The 24497-nt window shown below is 45.2% G+C and overlaps 1 protein-coding gene across 3 annotated transcripts in view; it reads right to left on the bottom strand.

The window, feature by feature from the left end:
* The window catches only part of Tango6 (transport and golgi organization 6 homolog), a 187759-nt gene that overhangs the window by 17392 nt on the left and 145870 nt on the right, over positions 1-24497 (bottom strand). For all 3 annotated transcript variants that reach the window (XM_063278042.1, XM_006255568.5, NM_001427103.1), the window contains one exon: positions 20518-20631. In XM_063278042.1, the coding sequence (XP_063134112.1) occupies positions 20518-20631 (114 nt within the window). The remainder of the gene's footprint in view (positions 1-20517; positions 20632-24497) is intronic.

Below are 24497 nucleotides of genomic sequence, written 5' to 3'. Positions count from 1 at the left end.
AACTCACCCTTCAAAGGGCACTCAACTGCCACACCTAGAGACAGGCTTTATTGCTTCCAACCCCGGGATCTCTATGCAGACACCTGCCAAGGGTGGAGGTCCTGTTTCCTTCCTTCCTTCCTTCCCAGAAAGCATTCTGCTAGACAGCCATGGGCAGGAAATGGTTCACTATTGCCGTTTGTTGGTGGTTCCACATTGGTCATGGCGCTGAGCCCTTTCTACATGTTTGACCACTGAATCCTGTGACACAGGGATTATCAATCCCAGTTGACAAAGCTGGGATTGGGGTTTAGAGGTTTAGAATTCAAACTGGTACCTGCCAAGTTTGATGACTCCACAAACCTTGCCTTTCGATGTGTGCATTAGGAGACTGCTCTGTAGGAAGGACTTGCCCTTTCCTCACTACATAACGCGCTTATTTGGATGGCACCTGGCTAGTAGGGCAAAGGGGCAGCTGACAGGCTAGTGTCTGATTCCAGGACGTGCCAGTTTGCTTTGGGACACCCTGAATCATAATCTTAGCCTGCTCAAACAGCCTGGGTGTCCCTGGAGTGCTCCAGGCCTCTGCAGGCAGAGAATGCGCTGGTTGCAGACCCTAGAACACCTGCTTAGTGGAATTCAGTGCTGCGACGATCCAGCGAAGGCCAGAGACAACCAGATATGTGGACACATATGAGGCTAGGCTCTGCATTGTTCACTAATACACACGCAGTATGAAACACGCTAGAGAACGGAAGCCCAGTCCTCCCCACAGAGGGGTAGCCATACTTCCCCCAAGGGATACTGTCTAAGCAGCCAGTGACCCCCACACTTATTCCACCACTGTTGCAAAAGAAAAGCTTCAGTTTATTGAGTGGTGTTAGGGGTGTACTTTGTGCATGATAGGCAAGCCGTAGCCATGGCCTCTAAGAAACATTTTATTTCAGTTTTGTCTGTTTTATTTTACATGTATGTGTGCTTTACTTGCATGGATGTCTGCATCTCGTGCATAGCTGGTGCTGGTAGAGGTCCAAAGAGAGTGTCAGATTTCCTGGAACTGGAGCTACTGATGGTTGCCAGTTGCCAAGTGAGTGCTGGGAACTGAACACAGGTCCTCTGTAAGTGCTCTTAACTGCTGAACTATCTCTCCAACTACTCCCTGCACCCCCATGAAAAAATTTTAAAATGTCTGAAACTTGCCAGATTCCTAAATTAAAAAATTTAAAATTTCTTATACTTTGTAAGTGACTCTGACAACCTAATAACAATGATGTGTCTACAAGAAACTCAACAGTGTGTGTGTGTGTGTGTGTGTGTGTGTGTGTGTGTGTGTGTGTGTGTAAGAGGTCACCTTTGGGGATCTTCCCCTATTATACAGTATGTTTAAACATGGTCTCCCACTGATCACTCGTTTCTGCAAGACTGGCTGCTCTCGTGATCGGCTTGCCTCTGCTGCTGGCTCTTATGTGGGTGCTAGGGGCGTGAATTCAGATGGCCATGCTTTGTAGCAAGCACTCGTCCCCCAAACAACCTCCCAGGTCCCCTACCCCCGACTCAATAATCTTTTTTTTTTTTTTTTTTTTTTGGTTCTTTTTTTCGGAGCTGGGGACCGAACCCAGGGCCTTGCGCTTCCTAGGTAAGCGCTCTACCACTGAGCTAAATCCCCAGCCCCTCCGACTCAATAATCTAAAGGATGAGGCAGCACAGGCTATCAGGAAAACAAAATAATAAAACACCCAAAAGCTGGTAGGAGACTTAGTAGGGATCTGCTATGATTTCTAAAGTAGATGTGTTAAGTGCCCAAGAGGCAGGTAAGTGTCAAGGACAAGGCAAAGGGACTTAGTCTAGTACTATATTTCTTGGAATTTTCTTAATTATGAACAAAAAAAGTTTCTTTTTCCAGAATGGAGAACATTTTTTGACACATACTTTTGGATTGTATCTCCAGGCCAGTGAGATGGCTCTGCAGGTAAGCACAGTTGCTATGCAGGCAAACTGACAAAAACATAAACAGCTGGACTCAGGAGCGTGCCCTGAGTCTGTCTCAGCACACAGAGAGCCTAACCAGAGCGCCCTACTCCACTAGCTGGCCTACAGTCTGAAGCTCAGTTAAGACAAAAAGAAAAACCTGCCTCAACAAGGTGGAAGGCCTCTGTTTCCTCATTCCAATAACACAATACCTGCTAACTCAGGAGAACCAGAGACAGAAGAGCCCAGAAAGTCCAGTGGTAAAGGTCCTAGGAAGTCAATGTTTGCTTGAACACATCTGTAACAGTTCCCACGTCTCTCCAGGACAGTCTCAGGAACAGCTGAGCTGGCACCTCCCTTCTACTCTGCTGGTCATGGGACCTGAGCAACGAGTCATGAATGTGCTGCGTCTCAACTTCTTGTCTGTGAGTAGAGTTTGTGAGCCTACTTATCACACAGAGTTCTACGAGGATTTAGGACCCAAAATTGTTTTTAGGTATACAATTAGCCATTAATAAATGTTAGCAATGTTAAATACAGAAGCTTGCAGGGTGTGGGCTTTACCAGGAAACACTGCCTCAAGCAAACAAACCTCGGGTAACGAACAATGAACTAGAACAGAACTTACAGCATCAATCTGTTTGATGGTTTTCTTCTTTTTAATTTTATCACTGTCTACAATTGCATTTATTAATTTTGTGTGGAGAAGACCACACACCACAGTGCCCGTGTCGAGGTCAGAAAACAATGACCAACAAGGAGCTGGTTCTCTCTCAGAAGTTGGTCTGGTGGATCGAATGCAGGCTGTCAGTCTTGCACCAAATGCTTTTACCCATGAGCCATCCCCCATCCCTCAAAGTAAGTAGCTGAGATGACCTCCAACTCCTGCTCTTTAAAAGACTGTTTTATTTACTTAAAGATTTTTATTTCTATACGTGTGTGGGTATCTTATCAGTAAACATACTGAATGTACATGTACATGCCCTGAGAGGTCAAAAGAGGTTGTTGGAGCCCATAGAATTGGAGTAGCAGACAGTTGTGAGCCTCTATGGGGGGTGCTGGGAACTGAACCTAGGACCTCTGGAAAAGCAGACAGTGTTCATAATCACTGCGCCATCCCCCCTCACCCCCCATACAGGGTTTCTCTGTATAGCCCTGGTTTTTCTGGAACTCTGTCTGTAGACCTGGATGGCCCCTAGACTCCCGGAGATCCATTTGACTCTGTATCCTGAGTGCTGAGATTAAAGGTGTGTACCATTGGTACCTGGCATGCTGTCTCATTTTTTAAAACTTGTCTTAACTTCTGTTGAAAATGAATCTTAACTTCTATTGGCTACCTTTTGTAAATGATGCCTACCAGAGTTTACACACTTGTCTTGAGTCTTTAGTAGACGATTAACTTCATAAAAAACTTTCCACATTCACTATCATTTTGTAGAGCTTAGCCTGTAATATCATATACCTCCTTATCAACTGGCAGTACTGTCAGACACACTGAAGAGTGAGACCTCTCAGGGCATTGCATAGCACAGGACATGTACATTCAGGATGTTTACTGGTAAGATAGCCACACACGTATAGAAATAAAAATCTTTAAGTAAATAAAACAGTCTAATTCACTCATCCATTTGTGTAGGGAAGCCACCAACATCATGAGTTATTTTCCCACTGACAATCACCACGGCAAGATTCATCACTCTTGTGTTTGTGCAGAGTTGAGGAAATTGGCACCAGGACATCTGCAGAAGACATAGAGGCAGACAGGCCCTGGCTGCCTCCCACCTCCACTTCCCAGGTTTGTCCCACCTTGCCCAGTCTACCTAACATCTATCTGGGGTCATCTCATGGCACCCCAAGAAAGGTGTACTTAGAATTTCTTCTTTTCTTTTCTTTTCTTTTTTTTTTTTTTTTTTTTTGTTCTTTTTTTCGGAGCTGGGGACTGAACCCAGGGCCTTGCGCTTCCTAGGCAAGTGCTCTACCACTGAGCTAAATCCCCAACCCCGAATTTCTTCTTTTCAAAGGCAAGGATATAGAGGAATGTTTGCCACCTAGATGTCTGTCACAGCAGCGTAATTACTTTCGGAGGGAAAAAAGTCCCAAGATTCTCCCCAGCCTGGCAACCTGGAAGGGGCTTGGCTTTCTGTGTTTTCTCTCTGCTTCCTGATATTTCTAGTCTTCTGTGTGATGGGAAGTTCCTGGATGTAAAATCTAGGGCTGGGCTTTTGGCAAGAGATGGAGGGACAGGAGGAAGGGCAAAAGGCAACCAGCCTGTTTCCTGTCTGTGCTCTCTGAAGACTTGCTGGCAGGCCCTGTAGGGCACCTGGGCCCAACGCCAACCCAAGCACCCTCCTACAGCTTTTCTGTCATGCTCCTGGGTAGACAGGAACTGTGCCATGAAGAGGTGACCTGGTCTGGATTCCTTTTGGATATTATGAATTCACAGATCCCAAACAGCCTTTATCTGGTCATCATCTGTGGGATAAATACCCCAGTGACTAAGTTTCCGGGTCCTTCAGATGACAGGGACACAGAAGACTGAGACTGTGCTCTGAAGCTACACTGCTCTGCACTGGAAGCTGCAGCACAGTTAACCTTTCTCCCTTGTCTTAGCCTCTTCATCTTAACAACAGGCCCATGACGTTCCCCCAAACCAAACAGTTAGTTACAAAGAGAGAACGGGTTAATTCATGGACAGCATGCAGACATCAGTGCCATTACATAACAAATGTTCAACAGACAGCACTCAAAGGCTTTGGGGGAGTTTTCATACACATGTCATTTTTCTTAGAAGGAAACTGCTATGCATATTGAGAGATAATGTTTGATTTGCTTGAAATTTACCAAAAGCACTTTACCGCTTGGGAAAACCAGACTATGGCATGTCATATATGGTTCCTCTGATGTCTGAATCAGTCTGTATCTGTAGCTAGCCCATTCACGGTGATTCTATATGAAAGAGCAAATGAATAACGCATGTCTTATTCTGAGTTATTACTCTGTTCTTTCTTTCCTATACTGGGTGGGTGGTTGAATTGGCTTAGAGACTCGTCTGCCGTGTAGGCAGCTATACCTTCTATTTAACAGAATGTAGGCAATACATACAAAATGGGCTGTAACCATACATGTCCTACAGAAACCCATTGCTCTGATCTGGAGAAGGCTGATAGAATGTGATAGGATGGGTTTTTGCAAACCTGATTCTGGTTATGTGTTTGTGTGTATATTCTGGTGTGTGTGTGTGTGTGTGTGTGTGTGTGTGTGTGTGTGTGTGTGTGTAAAAATGTAGTATAGAGGCCAGAGGACAACTTAGATAAAGGTCCTAGCCTTCTAGTTGTTTGAAACAGGTGCCCTTGATTTTCAGCTAAGTATGTGGATTGCTGACCCCTGAACTTTCCCCTCCTTTGTGCCTGCAGGAGCACTGAGATTCCAAATACTTGTCTGTGTATTCTACCACCTCACCCCAAGGCAGAGTTTCTCTCTGGCTGTCCTGGAACTCACTCTGTAGACCAGACTGACCTCAAACTCATAGAGATCTGCCTGCCTCCACCTCCTGAATGCCCAGCTTGGGTCTGAGGGTTCTAGCCCAGGGCCTCACCCTTGAGCAGCAGCGCCTTTGCCCACTAAGCCATGTCCTCGGCCCCAAGCCTGTTTCCTCTTTTGCATACTGACTCACCTTAATAATGCTACTAAGGTACCCTGGGTAACATAACAGATTGTGATGATGTCACTAAGATGCCCTCGATAACATGACAAGTCTTGTTCCTGATGAAAAGTGAACTAAAGACAGGGAGAGAAGGAAGAAACTGACTTTCGCTAGCATTTGGCAGTGCTGGTTGCCAGAGATACCAGGAGACCAGCACTGCTGCTGGCTGGCATTAGCTTGGGAAAACTTTGGAAAACCCACAAGTCCTGCTTTCTTCATTCATAAAATGAGATGTCTGAATTCTTATGAAGCCAACAGTGCTTGGTAAATAAATTTAGGAAAATATTGGTCTCTTTGCTACAGACTCCTTATAGGCTGATACAAACTGAATCTCTATGAGGGACACCATTGTACTTTTCAAACTTATTTGACCTTATTTCAAAGGAAAAACTCTTGAGTTACTATGCCAATGGACATTTTTGTGGTATATAAAATAAGTATCTCAAAGATCTCTTCTACTTCTTACATCCAAAAATTCTGCCACTTTAAGTATATAAATAAGAGAATCTTCTTGGTCCTTTTAGGTAAGAATGAGGAAAAGCCTTCTATAGACACTGAGGTATCCAGAGGTCAAAGCCAGGTCTCCCATATGCAGGTCCGTGTAAATACATAGAGAAGGGGAACAGAGATGTTTTCAGTGTTGGGTCTTTCAAGCTGTCCTTACATCACTAGAAGAGGCTGGGTGTTCACAACTCAGCAGCTGCAGTGAGGTGCTGAAGCCTCATCTTCCCAATGGCATATGCATCTGTCCTTGTTGAGGAAGAAAGGGGGGCACCACACTCATGTCCACAGCACCGACCTCTCACAGATGACGATGGTGAGTAAGACTGAATCTGATTTTATATAGATCCTGAATCCCATCCCCAACTCAGCCCATAAAAGCTGGGGATGGTCCTGCAATCTTAGTTGAAACATCAAGTCTCTTCTCAGTAGTGTTTGCCTTTGGAACCAGAAAAGGACTCTGAGTGTTAGATATTCTAGTCCTGTATGCTGCCCAGCTGTACCAGTGGGCACAGTCAGCAGTGGCATTGCCTCCTTCAGAAGAGCTGAACTGCAAGCCAGGGGCACAGAGCCTAAGTGCAAGAGGAGGAGATAGGAGTGCACAGGCTTTCAGGCCTGGGCCTGATTCCTGGCTCCATCTCTGTGTTTCCCACCTTGTGATAGCTCAGCCCTTCTTCTACAAACTCTGTAGACTAAAAAGTACCTTTGCAGGCTGGAGAGATGGCTCAGTGGTCAAGAGGACTAGCTGAATTTGGAGAGGACCCAAGTTCAATTCCCAGCACCTACTTCACCTACACAATGACTCAGAACCATCTACTCTAGTTACAGGGTATCTGATGCCTTCTTCTGATCTCTGTGGGCACCAAAATGCACAGAGACATATCCAGGTAGAACACCCTATACATAAAAGAAAATGATTTAAAAAATAATTCAAGTTCCTTTACTTTAGCTAGACCACACCGGAAGTCTATTATTTTAATCCAAACAAACTCTGAGTCTAGTTAATCCTGTTTTTCATACATCCTGAAAGTAAACTGTACATGTCCCTCTTGAAATCCCATTGAAATGACAGGAAGGGGTTTTTTTAAGTGACACTGTGTAGAACAACAAGAGTTAACATGGTAACAGTGGTCACAGAGATCTACGGTTGAATGAACCTTGGAGTCACATTCTGGATCTCTCAGGATAGCCCATCTTGACCTTGGCAGTCTGTGTAATCACTAGGAGCATCCTGCTCACTTTCACATGGCCTCGTTTGAAAGATTACCTAATTAATTAATTAACAAAGATGGTCCTGGCAGTACATGCCTGCACTTGGGAGGTGGAAGCAGAAGGACCAGAAATTCAAGGTTTTCCTCAGCAACACCAGCCCAGACAGGGGCCGTGTCTTGTGATGGTGAAAATGTTCTGGAACTGGCTGGTAGTAATGGCTGCATGCTTTGTGACTACTTAAGTAACGAGTTCTTCATTTTAAAAGGGTGAATTTTATGATAAATGACTTATATGGATTTAAGAAATCACATGAAAATGAAACACAGACAGCACAGTCACATGTGTGTCAGTGGCAGTGACCTCCAGCAGCCGGTCCTCACCTGGCTGGTCCAGCTTGGCCCTTTCCAGTTTGCCAGCTTTCCTTGGTTATGTCTGTCCTGGGCCTGGTGCCGTTCCTCTCCTAACCCTTTAGCCCTGTGCTCTCAGGCTCCTGGCTCAGGTCCTTAGACAATCGTGCCCCTGAAATATGCGTGTGAAGACACTTTAATCTCTAACTCCGGGGCTTGGTGCTATGATTGGATGGCTGCAGTCCCATATATGCATCTCGGGTTTGACAGATGATGGACTTTGGAAAAAGACACATTAAGACACATTAACTGATGACTAAACATTGCTTGTTTTTGAGACAGAGTTTCTCTGTGTATCTCCAGTTGTCCTGGAACTCACTCTGTAGAACAGGCTGGACTCAAACTTAGAGATCTGCCTGCCTCTGCCTCCCAGGTGCTGGGATTAAAGGTGTGCTCCACAACTACCCAGCTAAACATTATTTTTAATGTGTAGGAACAAAATTTGAAAATTGTACTTCTGTTCTGTTTGGCTCCTTGAAAGCAAAAGACAGCAGATTAAGTCAGGTTTGAGACAACAGAATAAGACAATCGTCTGAACATACACATTGAGAAAAGAGACATCACTTTTTTCTTAGTTGCTTTACTATTGTTATAATGAAACAGCACAACCTAGACAATTTTAATTTGGGACTCATGTTTCCAGAGGCTTCCATCATGATGGACAGCACTGCAACAAGAATGGCACTGGAGCAAAAGCTGGGACCTTGCACAAGCACAAGGCAGAGAGAACTGGGAAAGGGATGAGCCCATCCCTGTTACACGCATCCCCCAACAAGGCCACACCTGCTAAACAGTTCCATCAACTGGGGACTAAGTCCTCAAATATAGGAGCCTATGGGAGCCATTCTTAGATTCAGGCTGCCACAACTGTGTGACAACTGCTCCAGAGGAGCCACAGCACTGTCACCACATTTCAAATCTCTAGGCAATTGTTTAGAGGTCATTTTAAATTTTGTCAGTGTGGGCAATTAAACCTGTGACTATTGTCTACTCTCAGGTATCACGAGTGAAGTCATTTGCTTTAAGATAGCATTTGTTTTAGGAGGCTAGGGATATGGCTTAGGGAAACGCTTGCTGGGTAAGTGTGAGGACTAGAGTTCCAATCTCCTGTACTAGTACAAAACTCCAGACAGGCATGGGGCTGCCTATAACACTAACACTTTAGAGTCATAGACGGGGGTGGGGAGTGGAGTGGGAGTGGAGGAGGGGTTCCCCAGAGCAAGCTGGCAGGTGAACGAGCTGAAATCAGTGAGTTTCAAGTTCAGGAACAGATCCTGCCTCAATAAGCAAAACTGAATAATTGAGAATAGCATCAACTATGTACACCTGTGTATACATGTGCTCCTACACATGTGTATACATGCATATACACATACACTATATACATATATAAAACCTTTTTCTGTGCCCCTTCTTTAAAGCCAGGTGATAGAGATGCATGCCTTTAATCCCAGGATTCAGGAGGCAGAGGCAGGTCAATTTCTGGGAGTTTGAGGCCAGCCTGATTTACAGAATGAGTTCCAGGACAGCCAGGGCTACATAGAGAAATTCTGTCTCAAGAAACCAAATCAAAGAGACAAACAAAAAAGCAGTACCATTTACTAAGATATGGTCTGATACTTAATCTCAGCGAGTTCAGTCATTTGTAAAGTGGAGCTGACATCACCCACTGCCAGAGCTCCTGAGAGAATTAACTAAGACTAATAACACATTTACTAAAATCCTACTTCAGGGTGTGTGTGTGTGTGTGTGTGTGTGTGTGTGTGTGTGTGTGCTGGAGATAGAAGCCAGGGTCTTGAGCATGCTAGGAGGCCATGAGCTACACTGCACTGAGCTACCCTCTAGCCTAAAGCCACGGTCTTAAAGCAGACGGCATTGTTATCACTGCGGCCCTCTATCCACTGCTTCCTAGTGTGGGTGATAAGGAAGAAAACAATGATGTCAGAAGTCAGAAGTCAAGTCAAGTCCAAATCTACATTGAGTCCTTTGGTTTAAAGACTGTGGAACATCTAAGGTCTTATTGTCCTAGTAGAGCCAAATGGTGTCCTGCACAAGGGGTACCAGGCTGGCACATGCAATCAGAGATGACCGAATTCCAAGTAATGACACCTAACTTCCAAAATTTGAGATAACCCAGCGAGGTTTACTGGTACAGGCCTTTAGTCCCAGTACCCAGGAGGCAGAGAGGCAGGTAGATCTGAGTTTGAGGCCAGCCTGATCTACAAAGTGAGTACTAAGACAGCCAGGATTACAGAGAGAAACCCTGTCTAAAAATGACAACAAAATCCTTTGTTTTGAGATGACCCATGGTGACATGGTGAGAGCCTGGCACAGTCAAAAGTAGGGTATCAAAAGTTCTAGACAGCTGTTTAAACTTGTTGTATACACGTGTGATACTGTCCTTGGTCTGAGCCAAAAGTGGTAAATATAAAAGACTATGCCATTCCATTAATGCATGTGCTTTTATGTTCTTATGCATTAGATAAAATAAACTTAATTTTAAAATTATAGATACCAAATTAATCACCTATTCATCCATATGGATATAATCTGATCAGTCAATATAAAATTATCCTTAGTAGGTTTTTATAATAGTCATTTTAAGGGGACGGGACTATAATATCTCAGTGGTAGAATGCTTCCCTAGTATTTGTTAGGTCTTGAGTTTGATCAGCCTTGGTGGGTTGAAGGGAAAAGAAAGAAAAAAAGGACTGGGGATGTAGCTCAGTTGGTCCAGTACTTGGCTAGCATGTGCGCCAACAGCCTGGGGTTCTATGCCCAGGACCATATACACTAAACACGACAATTACACCAGTTATCCCAGCATGTGAGAGGTGTAGGCAGAAGATCAGGAGTTCAAGGTCATCCTTAGATACATGGCAAGTTTCAGGCCAGTTTGGGTTATGTGAGACTCTGTCACAAAAAAGAAATGAAGAAACAGAATCTAATCACAAAATTAAAAAAAAAAATACAACCCCAAACCAAAAGAACAAGTAAGTGGGCCAGAGAGCTGAGCAGGTTGTGCAGTGGTGACGATGGTAGCAGGAGCACAGCCCTGTACTGCACTGCAGTGACCACTGGACCACCTTTAACGCTGCTCTTGCAGGACAGGACAGCCTTGAGAGTCTGAGAGGCTCACAAATACAGAGCCTCTCCCTCGGGCACTTCTATGTCAGACAGACACAATAGACATGAAAGGGTTAGAGAGGTCTAGGGTTTTGTACAAAAGCCAGAATTTGCACCAAGAGCTTGTTTACTACACACACACACACACACACACACACATTCAGGTTTCTCACTGTTTTTTCTGTTCATGTGACAGAATTGACTTCTTTCAAGGTAAGCATGTCAGAAAAATTGCTCTTCTTGTCTTGCTGGAGCTAGAGGGTAGGGGTGGGTGGAAAGGAGAGAAGAATGGAGACTCCACACTAGGTACAAGCTCTTCTTGAGAAGAGGTCCCTGTGAGAGTATGGCCATAATGCAGTACTTTAGCCCTAGGATGGTTGACAGACACTGTCAATCCAATAATCTACAGTCACCTAGGAGACAAGCCTCTGGGTACTCTGGCAGGGGTTACTAGATAGAATCAGCCTCTGGGTACGCTTGTGAGGGATTGTCTAGATTAGGTCAGTCTCTGGGCACAGCTGTGAGGGATTGTCTAGATTAAATCAGTCTCTGGGCACAGCTGTGAGGGATTGTCTAGATTAAGTCAGTCTCTGGGCACAGCTGTGAGGGATTGTCTAGATTAGGTCAGTCTCTGGGCACAGCTGTGAGGGATTGTCTAGATTAGGTCAGTCTCTGGGCACAGCTGTGAGGGATTGTCTAGACTAGGTCAGTCTCTGGGCACAGCTGTGAGGGATTGTCTAGATTAGGTCAGTCTCCGGGCACAGCTGTGAGGGATTGTCTAGATTAGGTCAGCCTCTGGGCACAGCTGTGAGGGATTGTCTAGATTAGGTCAGTCTCTGGGCACAGCTGTGAGGGATTGTCTAGATTAGGTCAGTCTCTGGGCATAGCTGTGAGGGATTGTCTAGATTAGGTCAGTCTCTGGGCACAGCTGTGAGGGGTTGTCTAGATTAGGTCAGTCTCTGGGCACAGCTGTGAGGGATTGTCTATATTAGATCAGTCTCTGGGCACAGCTGTGAGGGGTTGTCTAGATTAGGTCAGCCTCTGGGCACAGCTGTGAGGGATTGTCTAGATTAGGTCAGTCTCTGGGCACAGCTGTGAGGGGTTGTCTAGATTAGGTCAGTCTCTGGACACAGCTGTGAGGGATTGTCTAGATTAGGTCAGTCTCTGGACACAGCTGTGAGGGATTGTCTAGATTAGGTCAGGCTCCAGGCACAGCTGTGAGGGATTGTCTAGATTAGGTCAGTCTCTGGACACAGCTGTGAGGGATTGTCTAGATTAGGTCAGTCTCTGGGCACAGCTGTGAGGGATTGTCTAGATTAGGTCAGCCTCTGGGCACAGCTGTGAGGGATTGTCTAGATTAGGTTCACTGAGGGAGATGGTTCACCTTAACTGTGACTGACACCATTCCATGTCTTGGGATCCTGGGCTAAATAAAAAGGAGAAAGTGAGTTGAGCTTTCATTTCTGTTTCCTGTCACAGATGTTCTTGCTGCCATAGTTTCCCTGCCAAGATGGCCTCCATCTCCTTGAAGTATAAACTGAAATAAAGTCCTCCGTCATCAAGTTGCTTTTTGCCTGGTATTCTGTCAGAGCAATGAGGAAGATAACTAACAATGATCCCAATCCAACCAGATGGGTGTCCTTGTCCAAGACAGTCACACACAGATGGGAATGGAGTGCTGTATCTACAGGCAAATGACCATGGTAGATCAAAACATGAAGTCATGAGAGCCTGCAGCTCTAACATACCCAGTGTGTTGCTTTGTTATGGTGCCAGGGCAATCTACTTCAAGACCTAATGGATTTTTTTCCTTTGGGGATTAGAAGAGTGGAGATCAGAATATCTAAAAGCACGTAAAGAGGGGATTGTGTTAAGAGACAATTTATAAAGATACAGTCTATTGTGAAATTCCAACTATGTTGGACAACAAAAGCTGGATTTGTATTTAACATCTGGCATGGATTTAATAAAATGTGTGGCCACCATGTCAGTCACAGTGGCTGATTGGTAGGATGCCACTTGGTTGATGGAGTTTCATGCTCCCAGGAAGGCGGTGCTGTGGCAGGTAAGAGAGAGGATAAGGGAGGGCGGGTAAAAGACTTGGGGCTGTGGACATCACCACCAGACAGAAAACTGTAAGGTCGAGTGGATTCAGGAACCCCAGCAGTTCTCATAATTGAGAACAGTGGGCGTTCTCACAGCCAGGTTCCTGTCCTGAACACGTGAGCACAGCACCCCATTGAGAGGACTGTGACAGACAATCACTCACAGAGACAACACCTGAAGTCCTTCCACATGTGGATGAGGCATCCCTGACATCTCAGACCAAGCCAATAGAAAGCATCCGCCTCTAGATCCCACCCACTCAAATGTTTATAAGGCCATATCCACAGGGAATAAAGTGCACAAGTTATTTCACTGATACGCAGACCAGCAAAAGACAACTTAGAAACAAGAGTATTTTTAAATCCCTTTATGCCCCAACTCCAACGACACTATGAACAATGTTAGAGACAAGATTAATTCTTATTAAATGCTGGTGTTCATTGAGTATGAACTGTATGGACACTCATGCCTTCCAGATAACAATGAGAAGAGGGAGGCTTCTATTACCAGAGTCTAACACTGGATGTCAGCCATGATGGCATACTCCTGGGATCTCACTCTGAGGCAGATACAGATCATCGTGAGTTCTAGGTTAGCCTGAGTTTCATAGAAACTCCATATGCTGGCTGGTTTTCTGTCAACTTAACATAATCAATAGTCATTAGAGAGAAAGGAGCCTCAATTGAGAAAATGCCTCTAAAGGTTGGGCTGTGGGCAAGCCTATTGATTATTTTTTTAATTAGTGATTGATGAGGGAGTCCAGCCCACTGTGGGTGGTGCCATCCCTAGGCTGGTGGTCCTGGCTTCTATAAGAAAGCAGGCTTAGCAAAACATGTGAAGCAAGTCAGTAAACAATTTTTTCATGGTCTCTGCATTAGTTCCTGCCCCAAGTTCTTGACCTGTTTTGAGTTCCTGTCTTGACTTTCTTCAGTGATGAGCGTGATATGGAAGTGTAAGCCAAATGAACTGTTTCTTCCATATGTTACTTGGTTATGGTGTTTTATCACAGCAGTAATGGTCCAAACTAAGATATTCCAGCTCAAAAAACAAAAGCTAGACATGGTAACCCCTGCATGAGAGTGATGGAAGCAGAGGATCATGTTGAAGGTCATTCTTGGCTACATAGTGTTTCAAGCCAGTCTAGGCTACGTGGGACCTCACCTCAAAACAAAACAAAACAAAACGCCAACCAACCAAATAAACAAACCCCAACAAAACAGTCCAATACTGTCCTTGAAATGAAGTCACTGCAGGGTGAAAGCTTTCATCTGACTCAGAGGGTGACTCAACCATAAAATTAATAAAGCTAAATTCTTACCCCTGTAGAAACTGCAGGCTTGCCTTATTTTGGAAGACCTGTTGTTAAGATCTTTTCTTTTTTCTCCAGGAAGCAAGATGGTTCTGTGGATAAAGGTACTTGCCTCTAAGTCTGATGACTGAGTTTGAAGCCCAAGACTTACATGTAGCAGGAGAGAACTAATCCTGAAGGTTTTCCTAAAACCATGCACATGCTGTGGCACATGTTGTGGCATGTACAGTCCCCACAGTAAATAAATATTAAAAAATAACTGATTCTTATCACTCTGAAAGAATGAATTCCAAAATCTACTATTGACCTCCCACTAGACATAACAGAGAGAGATTATTCTGTTGGCATTAAAGTTAGGGACTGGAAGGCGGAATTGTCTCCTCCTGAGAATTTTCTTTTCTTTTTTTCCTTTTTGGTCTTTTGAGGAGGGTCTTGATACAGCTCAGGTAAACTCTCTCCTGCCCAGCTCTTGGAGCTGAGACTACAGATGGGTACTACTATATACCTCTTAACACAGGAACTTCAGAACAAAATGCTTGGTCACTGCAACCTCCATGCAAAGGATGATGTCATAGTTCTCCTAGAAGTCAATTCTCAATAAACTATGTAGAAGGCACACATTATGTAGGTAATCTATAGTCGACCCTAAACCACGCTTTTGTTTGTTTGTGTTGAGACATGGTTTGTTTGAGACGTCTCTTCCTGTCCTGGAACTCTCTGTACAGCCCAGGGTGGCTTTGAATTCTCAAAGATTTTCTCTGCCTCTGTAGTGCTGGTGTTAAAGGTGAGCATCACCAAGCCTTTTTTTTTTTTTTTTTTTAAATAAGTGTCTAGCTCAGGCTGGCCTGGAACTCATGATCCCTCTCTTCAGTATGTCCTACCAGTGGGTCCTTCCACAGCCAACTTATTGTTTCTAAATTGGGTGCTTTGTTGCTTAGTTCTGGTTTGCTATGTAGACTGGGCTGGCTTGGATCGAGCTATGTAGACTAGGGCTGAGGTTACAGCTCGAGTCACTGTGCCCAGCTGCTCCTTTTTCCTGTTTATTATGTATGCAGCTTTATCTCCATTTCTCCATTATTCATGGCAGTTACACCTTATAAAGTCACTGTGAGGACTGAATTAGTTGGTGGTGGTGGTTTTTTCCCACTGGAAATAAAAGGCAGGCTCCTAATAGCCTTGGTTCTACTATTTAAGTACTTTAAAAACAAACAAACAAGCAAACAAACAAACAAGCCTCTTTGTTCCTTGAATTGGTAACCTCTATCTTTGAACTGATTTTTTTTCCCGTTGTCTCTTTTTTGCTTTTAATTATATCCAATAACTTTTTAAAATGATTTACTTATTTTTATTTTATGTGTTTGTGCAACACATGTGTGCAAAGCTCTTTAAGGCCAGAGAAGGCACTGGATCCTCTGGGACTGGAGTTCCAGACAGTTGTTAGCCACTACACCAGTGATGAGAGCTGAACCTGGATCCTTCGTAAGAGCAGCAAGCGCTCTTCACTGCTGAGACAGCCCCATCCTGTGTAACTTTTAATTGTAGCTTAGGTATTACAATGTGAAATTATGGAAACCCTGCATCCCACTTTCTGATAAATGCATCTTTCCTTTTTCCTTTTGAGTTTTTGGGATGCTGGGGACTGAACCCATGCATGCTAAGCCAGTATTCTATCACTGTGCTACATACTTGCTTACTCTTTATTTTTTATGTGTGTGAGTGATTGTGTACAGTATACAGTGCATTGTCTGTAGTTTCTGTGCATATTCACATATGACTGTGCACACACGCATGCATGTGTGCCTCTATGTGTACATACCTGTGCACATGTGCAGAGGCCAGAGGAAGATGTCAGGTGTGCCTCTCTCGGTCTTATATCTTGGAGCCTAGAGCTACACTGGTGTTGGCACGCCATGGCCATGCTGATCTCACTGCCTTGCCCTCAGTGCTGGGGTTAGAGGTGCACATGACAGTGCTGAGAGCTGAGGTCAGCCCGAGATTCTTGCACATCTGCTGCTCCTACCCACCTAGCCGTCTCCCTGGATCCTCTGGGCATTTTTGGATTTGTTTTGTGTTTTAAAGCAGGAAGCTATATTCCTGCTTTGGAGGTCAGCCACAGACATAAACACGCAGGGTTGGGGATGGGCTCTCTGGGTCCTCTCTCAAGTTGCCTGTCTTTTCCTAGCAGCTTGCTGTCACTAGACTCCATCCCTTAGTCTTGGCTAAGACGTCCTCTTTGCTAAAGTCCCTACAGTATTGCAAGCCTCAGCGAATAATTTCTTAACTTGTCCTACACTGAAAGCCAAGGAAACAGACACTCCTATGCACGCGGTCGGCCCTCTAAGACTCCTCTTAAGAACCTGACTGCTCCTCCTTCCTCTCTCAGGCAGGCTGCTTGCTGTACTGACTCGGACTGTCCGGCTGCTATGGGAAGCAGTGCCAGTGTCCACTGCCCTAATTCCTGTCTGTGGACGGACTGATGAATGTGTATATTCTACGCTACTGTATAGAATGAGCAAGCTCCTGGGCAGAGATCAAACTTGGGAAGAAGGTGGGAGTCCCGTGCCACCTCTCTGCCCTGCTGCCCAGCTCGCTCTTTCTGTGTCAAGAAGGCCTGTTCTTACCTCTGAAAGCAACACTAGTTACAGGTCTGAACATGCCATGCCTCCTCTCCTGGGTATTCTTAGCAAATTTATTTTTCGGTAAGGTTAAGTAGAGTTTAAAGAAGGTAACTCTGGCTTATAAACTGTATATTAAATAGATACTGTCTAAAGCTAAAACAAAATTCAGAGACACCCACCCCTCACATCCCACATGAGAAAGTGCATGCAGATTTTGGGATGCCTGCTACAAAACAAAACTCTGACTACTTTCAAATGGGAATGAGCTAAAACCTACCTTATGACCTATCAGCAGTGATGGCTTCCCTCTTTATCCCCATCTATCTCTCTACCTCCCTGACTAGCTGCCATCACCACAGGTCCTAGGCGTTTCATCCACAAGCAACAGATGAAACCCAGCATTGTCTTCTGGCTGTAGCTGGGGAGATGGTGATGAGCAGGACAGGAAGGAAGACGCACATCACCAACAGAGCAGCACTTTCATTTCAGCTGTTCCTGGGGGCACACAGCTCCAAAGAGAACCGTCAGCATGAGCTCTGCCAACATCCCCACTCCTCATTACAGCGCACTGGGTGTAATCACACCATGGTTACAAGATTCTACACACCTGGTCTCAAGGATGCAGTGGGGAGACAGGCAGGCATCTATCCACCCTCCCTCCTTTCCTCCTTCAATGTGTAAGCACAATTTAGAAGTTTTAGTGAGTGCGACTAGAGAGAGGTTTGGAGAACAGGAGAGGTATTTCCCATTTACACCACTATTTGAAAGTGACAAAGATCTTCAAGGCCATGGGTTAGTCTCTGTATGATGAGGTCAGCTGTGCTGTTTCCATTAGTGAGACACAGAGGTGAGATGCCCCGATCACATTTCTGTCCTCTTGCCTGTAGTCCATGTGAGTCTGGACCTTGGCAGTGTAGTCAGGGCAGCCAACTGATCTGCTCTCACCTCCTGAGGGCTGCGATTACAGACACACAACAGCACACCTGGCTTTTAGAGCTCCCGCTTCCTCTTTCACTGTGCAAACCAATCATTTTTCTCTAATTCTTTCTCTGTCTCTCTGTCTCTTTCTATTTCTGTCTATCTCTCTGTCTCTGTCTCTGTGTCTGTCTCTCTCTCTCTCTCTCGTGTGTGCATACTGTAACTCATACTCAGTAAGGATTCATGCACTAACAGATTTTTTTCTTTTTGAACCTTAGGGGTCAAACTCAAGGCCTTTGACTACTAAGCATGAGGTCTACAAGTGTGCTCTACTCCATGTCCAGAGTTTTACAGATCTGTTTCATTTAATTCCTGTAGCCCAGGAGCACCTGTTCTGTAACAGACAGTGAACTTGACCTCCTGACCCTCCTGCTTCTAGCTTCCAAGTTTTGGGGTTACAAGATAAACTAACACACTGAGCTTAGATTTATCCTCACAAAGTTGTAACATATTAAATATATTTTATTCTTTATTATCTATTTATTGGCATGCACATGTGTACCTCTGTGTGTGTGCCGAGGAGGTCAGAGGTAAATCAGATCGGCTGAAGCTGGAGTTGCAGGCACCTGTAGGCTGCTTGATATGGGAAAACCAGCAAAGAACAACACAAGGACCATGATACAGTTGCCAAAGCTTCACAAATTTTGTTGTTCTTTGAGGTAGGTCATGCTCTGTAGCCCAGGCTAGCTTTCACCTCATGATCCACTTGCCTCGAATCCTAAATGCTGGGATTTTAAGTACACCACACTGAGCTTAGCCTAAGTTGTTTCTTGAGTGGCTGGTGGTTGAGCCTTTCCTGTGCTAAAGGCTGGGCAAAGGCTACACTGCTGAGCTACACTCCAGCCCTGTAGATCCTAAGGAAGACAGACATACTGAGCTTTCCTTTTCTCTCCTTTCTTTCTTTTTTCGTTTTTTGTTTGTTTGTTTGTTTTTTGTTTGTTTTTTTGTTGTTGTTGTCTTGTTGTTTGTTTTGTTTTGAGACAGGGTTTCTCTGTGTAGCCTTGGCTGTCCTGGAACTTACTCTGTAGACCAGGCTGTTCTTGAACTCAGAGATCTGCCTGCCTCTGCTTCCTGAGTGCTAGGATTAAACTACCATCACCACCCATGTAACACAGATGTTTTTTAATTCTCATTTGTACAGTAGGTTTTCCACAAGAGCTGTGTTTTTGTTGAGAATTTACAATTCATTTAATTCTATGAACCGTCAGGTCATGGTGCACATGTCTGTGAGAACTCCATCATTGCACACGTCTTCCTCTAGAGCTCTGTGACTCAGGCAGATCTTCTCCCCACTTTCTTGAAGCACTATTAGCCACAGCCCCAATATCCATTTCCTGCCATCTTTTTTGCTAACTAAACTTTGATTTTGTTCCAAGCATAGATGTGCCAGCTAAATTCAACATCAAGACACCTTACAGTGGGGAGTGGTCAGGTGAGCATTCTGGCTAATGAATAAAACAAAAGTAAGCTGGAACGGGGTGGTGGTGGTGATGTTAGGAAACTGTCAGTTCTGGAGGCTACCTCTATGGTAGCTGCGCTGTGGCCAGGAGACAAAGGGCCATGACAATTCCAGATACACAGGCCCTGCTACAGCTGAGTTGCTAAGAAATCCTTGGTTCCTGGGATTTGTAAAAACAAATCCTTACTTGTTGAGGCCACTGTAGTCAAGCTTTTAAAACATGTTCATGCCACATGAGCTCATTTAATCCAACCTTACCATAGACGACGCTCATGAGAAGGCGAAGAGGTGCAGCTGACGGTGACAAGCAGGGAAGTGGCCGTTTGGAAATTCAGCTGCCAGACTGAACAATAGCAAGGAGGTATTTATGGAGGAAGGATGGAAGGTCGGAAGGGGTTGACTGAGAGTGCCTACATGTACAAACAGGCACCAGCAACCTGACACGGTAAAATAGAAGCGTGAATAAAGCTTCTCTGTGTGGCAGAACAATCCCTCTCACAATGGCTTCCTGGAGGTTTGGTTAAATACTGATGTGCGAGCCACAGATGAGTCTGGATGCCAGCAAGTGAATTATTAATGCTGGCTCTATCTGAAGTCAGCTGGGAAGGTGATTAGAAGCAAGAAAGAAATTAATTTGAGGTCACTCAATCTAAGCACACATTTGGATGCATAAACTTTCTTCCTGAATTGGCTATCCACCAGGGAGAGGTCCAATCAAACCCACTTGAAGGTAGAAAAAAAAATGTAATTTATGCCACAAGGGAAGAATGGATTGAACTCAGACCTGGCAAGGAAGTCAGTCTCTTAAATGAAGCCCACTACACCTAAGCATGAACAACGGACTGAGTCAGAAAGACAAGTCAGCAGAGTTCAGGATGCAGGGCATGGAGACTGTGTTCCAAGGCTCACCTTGGAACCTGCCCCGAGAGAATGCAAGGACTCTAGGCCTCTGTAAACCTGCGTGGTTTTCCTGTGGCAGTTCTGGGCAACTATCTAGTGCACTGCAGAGACTCTTACTGGACACGCCAACAATACCATTTTCTTGCTATGAGAACTCTGCTGACCAACTCATATCTAAGAAAAAGGTTGAGCTGGGCCTTGTGCAAGGAAGAGTGGACACCAGGACAACATAAGGAGGGAGGCAGGCTTACCTCAGTTGCTTTCTGGCTGAGTCCTCGAAGCAGCAGCACGACCACGTGGACTGCAGCTCTGCGCACTTGGACGTCAGTGTCTGTTTTAGCCACAGCAGTCAGGCAGATTGTCACCTAGGAGGGGATGGGAGAAGTCAGTAGGAATCAGGATGGCATAATTACCTAGAGGCCTCCAACTGTGTTTCTCTCCACCACAGTCCTCAGGAGCAGTCTGGCTTAGAATGTGGTGGCTTAGTTCCTCATGGTCAAGGAAGAAGCTGAGATCTAGTGGCAGAGGTCTTGGTGTAGACAACCTTTTCTGGAAAAGGTCAATATCTGGTTTGAAATTCAGGGGTGGAACCAGGGAGTGAGAGGCATGATGTCTACAATATATATATTTCAAAAAAGGAAAGGCCAAAATGCAAGTGTCTCTGTAAACTTAGGGACAGGAAGGTGGTAGGTGCTAGGGACGTCCATCAGAGGATGGAAAGAAGGGTCACAGCAGTTGCTGGGACCTAGCTAAGGAGCTTCAGAGATCCTGGCCTGACAAAATGGTGCATGCTGATGAAAGCCCCTGCAGTTAGGAGGAGAGAGACTACTGCTCTGCATGTCCACCCAGTCCAGCAAACCTAGCGTTACACTCTAGGAATGATACCATTGCTAGTTCCAAGTATGAGGACCTGAGTGTGAACCGGACGCATACAAAAAGAGAGCAGAGAAAGACAAGGAGGGGGTGGGGTGGAGGTTGGGGGAAGAGAGGCAGGAGGGAGGGAAAGGGGGAAGGGGAAGGAGGGGGAGGAAGGGAGAGAGGGAGAGGAAGAGAGGGAGAGAGGGAGAGAGGGAGAGAAAGAGAGGGAGAGAGGGGGAGAGAGAGAGAGAGAGATCAATTCTGCTTGAGTTTCTTCCTTTGTGGAACAGATCTTTTAGCACTCAGGCACTTCTGTAGACAATTCTATCTCAGAAAGGAAAGACTAGAACTTAGTTGTAAAACATGGTATCATATGGGCCAGTCAAATGGCTCAGAGGGTACGGGTGTGAGCTGCTCAAGCCTGGCAACCCGAGCTCTATCTCTGAAACCCATACAAAGGGGAAAGGAAAGAAGTGACCCCTGAAAACTGTCTTCTGATCTACACACACACACACACACACACACACACACACTGGTGCCATATATACATAGCTAAGGATTATATGTAACAAAAATGAGATAGTGTGGGGCGGGGGAAACTGCATGCTGTACAAGCATGAGGACCTGAGTCTGAAGCTGGCACACACACTGAGAGAGGAGGGAGAGACTGAAGGAGGAGGAGGGGGAGACAGAGGGAGGAGGGTAAGGGGGGAGAGACTGGGGGAGGGGAGACTGAAGGAGGAAGGAGAGACTGAGAGAGGAGGGAGAGACTAAGGGAGGAAGGAGGGAGAGACTGAGGGAGGAAGGGGAGACTGAAAGAGGAGGGAGAGACTGAGGGAGGAAGGGGAGACTGAAAGAGGAGGGAGAGACTGAGGGAGGAAGGGGAGACTGAAAGAGGAGGGAGAGACTGAGGGAGGAAGGGGAGACTGAAAGAGGAGGGAGAGACTGAGGGAGGAGGGAGAGGGAGGGAGAGACTGAGAGAAGAGGTAGAGACTGAGGGAGGAGGGAGAGACCGAGGGAGAGACTGAGAGAAGAGGTAGAGACTGAGGGAGGAGGGAGAGACCGAGGGAAGAGGGGAAGGGAGGAAGAGAAAAGAGGAGAGGGAGAGAGAAATTTTCTAATCCTGTACTAGCTATCCTACACTTGTTCCTCACAATCACAAAAATACTGTAAAACTTTAATAAAGAGATTTCATTAACAACAACAAGAAGCTTTTCTGAGCATCCATGCAAGTTCCAAAAGGAGAAACATGACGTTTTTGTGTCCTATGGCAATAACAAGCTGAGTTTGTCTAAATGATTCAATTGGCTTCTAACATAGTTTTGCTATTAAGTTTTCATTGTGTGCTTGTACTTCTTGGCTGACAGTGGAGGGAATTCTAGCCACGATAAGAAAATCGCCAGATCGTGTATTAGAAAACATGTATAAACACTTATTATGTTCAAAGGATGGGGAATGAAGCACAATGAGGAAATGGGCCCGCGTAGAAATTTTAACTATGCAGGTTGTATTTTTCACAGCTTTCAAACAGTTGGGCAGAGTTCAAAGTGTCTAATTAATCAGTGATGGCAGAGATTACAAGGAGGAGGCTTGTTCTGAAGTATAATTGCATCTGTGATGTGCTGGCATTCCACCAAGTTGTGCATCCATTATATAAACGTGCAGTTCGAAAGGGAACACATGGGGAGCTGCTGCTCAGTAAGATCCAGTAAGCTACTTGTGCTTTGGACCTGGGACTCCCAAGTCCAAGGCCAGCAAGAGCAACTTCCATGCCCCTGGCATTAACGGTAGAAGCATTTTAGTCCTAAAAGGAATTCCTTGGGCCACCTCCAAAGAGGCAACAGTGTAATAGCTACCTCTACTTTCAAGCTTAGTATTTATAAGGTAGGAACTGAAGGCAGAGAAACAAGTTACAGCTAGGCTGTGTCTTTCCAGACACATGAAAGCTCTTACTTGGTTTCATAACACAGGAAGCCAACCCAGAGCAATGTCACGAGCCTCGCTTCTCAAGGTCTAGCTTGAGACCCGAGATTCCGGTTTGGGAGAGCAAGGTTCCCCTTTTAGAACCCTACTGGTGTCTCCCTGTGCCTCAGTTCTCAGTGCGAGCCTGGCTCTCACTGTTCAGCTAGCATTTGGATGTCCAGGGAGAAGCACCCTGTTTGGAAAAGGGCTTTCTCTTCAAAGTTGATTCTTCAGTCGCTATGGTATCTTGAAGGTAAAGTAGAAAGAACGGTGTTCCTATAGGGATGGCTGGAATGGTAGGCCACAAGCAGGACAATCACTGTCTGGGACCTAAGATCACAAAGGCCCGTGAACATCCTTTAATACCTCTACTACCGTGACCACATCTTATGAATATGGAAAGGCTTGTCAAGGCCCTGAGATCTTCATATGCCCTTGTGTCATTTAAAGGTCAAAACAGTTCCTTCTGTTCAAGCCCGGCCCCTAGGCCCAGGTCACACTAGGCTTCCTATAAGCTGCTGCCATCCGCTTCTGTTTAACACTAGAAGCAGGGGACTGCAAGGTTGTCACCTTCTACCTGTCTAGTCTGACAGGCTAGACAACTCCATGTCTAGTTAACTCCATGGCTCGTCTCTCACCTCCAACTCCAAGGACAGACTCAATACTGCCTTCCATCTCTAAAAGCCTCGGTAAGCCACAGACATGACATAAGGTCTTTAATAATTTATGAATTGGTATAATAGTCTCACTTTCCACTTCTAAGTTCTCCCATAGGACAGAAATCTGTTTTGTATTAATCCATGACACTTGCCTGAGAGTCAGTGTACATATTCTAATGAACATACTACCAAAGGCTTTCTCTTCACAGGTGGAATCATGGAAAACCATCACGCCCCAAACAGCTGGTACACACCAAGTGTAGGTAAGACTATACAAACATAAACAATAAAATGGTAAATTTACCAATAACTGACTTTGGACAATCCAGGAGGGAAGCTACTGGAGTTGGGGTATGAACCAAGAAAACATGACTTCAATGTCGCAGCTGTTTTCTTTCCTATCCCCAAAGCTTTTTTAGTTAAAATTCAGTTAGTGTGCTAATGTGTCTGAAACTAGGTCCATTGGTGAGCTACAAACCAACATTGACTATGAGCTCATCTTACTCAATCTGCCAGGAGCGATGATGGTTACCTGAGCTTCTTCAGGGTTCCCAGAGTATCAGTGTCTCGTCTCAGGTATGTCACGTATGAAACTGCACCGATGGTGGAAACACTTATGATAAACTTCGAGCTTGAATAAGAATGCCCCCAAAGACTCTGGCATTTGACTACTTGGTCCCCAGCTGATAGTGCCATTAGGGGACCCTAAGTAGTAGGTATGCCCTTGCTGGAGGAAGTACATCAGTGGGGCA

The sequence above is a fragment of the Rattus norvegicus genome, chromosome 19, assembly GCF_036323735.1.
Source record: "Rattus norvegicus strain BN/NHsdMcwi chromosome 19, GRCr8, whole genome shotgun sequence".
Taxonomy (NCBI): Eukaryota; Metazoa; Chordata; class Mammalia; order Rodentia; family Muridae; genus Rattus; species Rattus norvegicus.
Note: the sequence above shows the minus strand (reverse complement) of the source record. Positions and strands in the feature narration are given on the sequence as shown.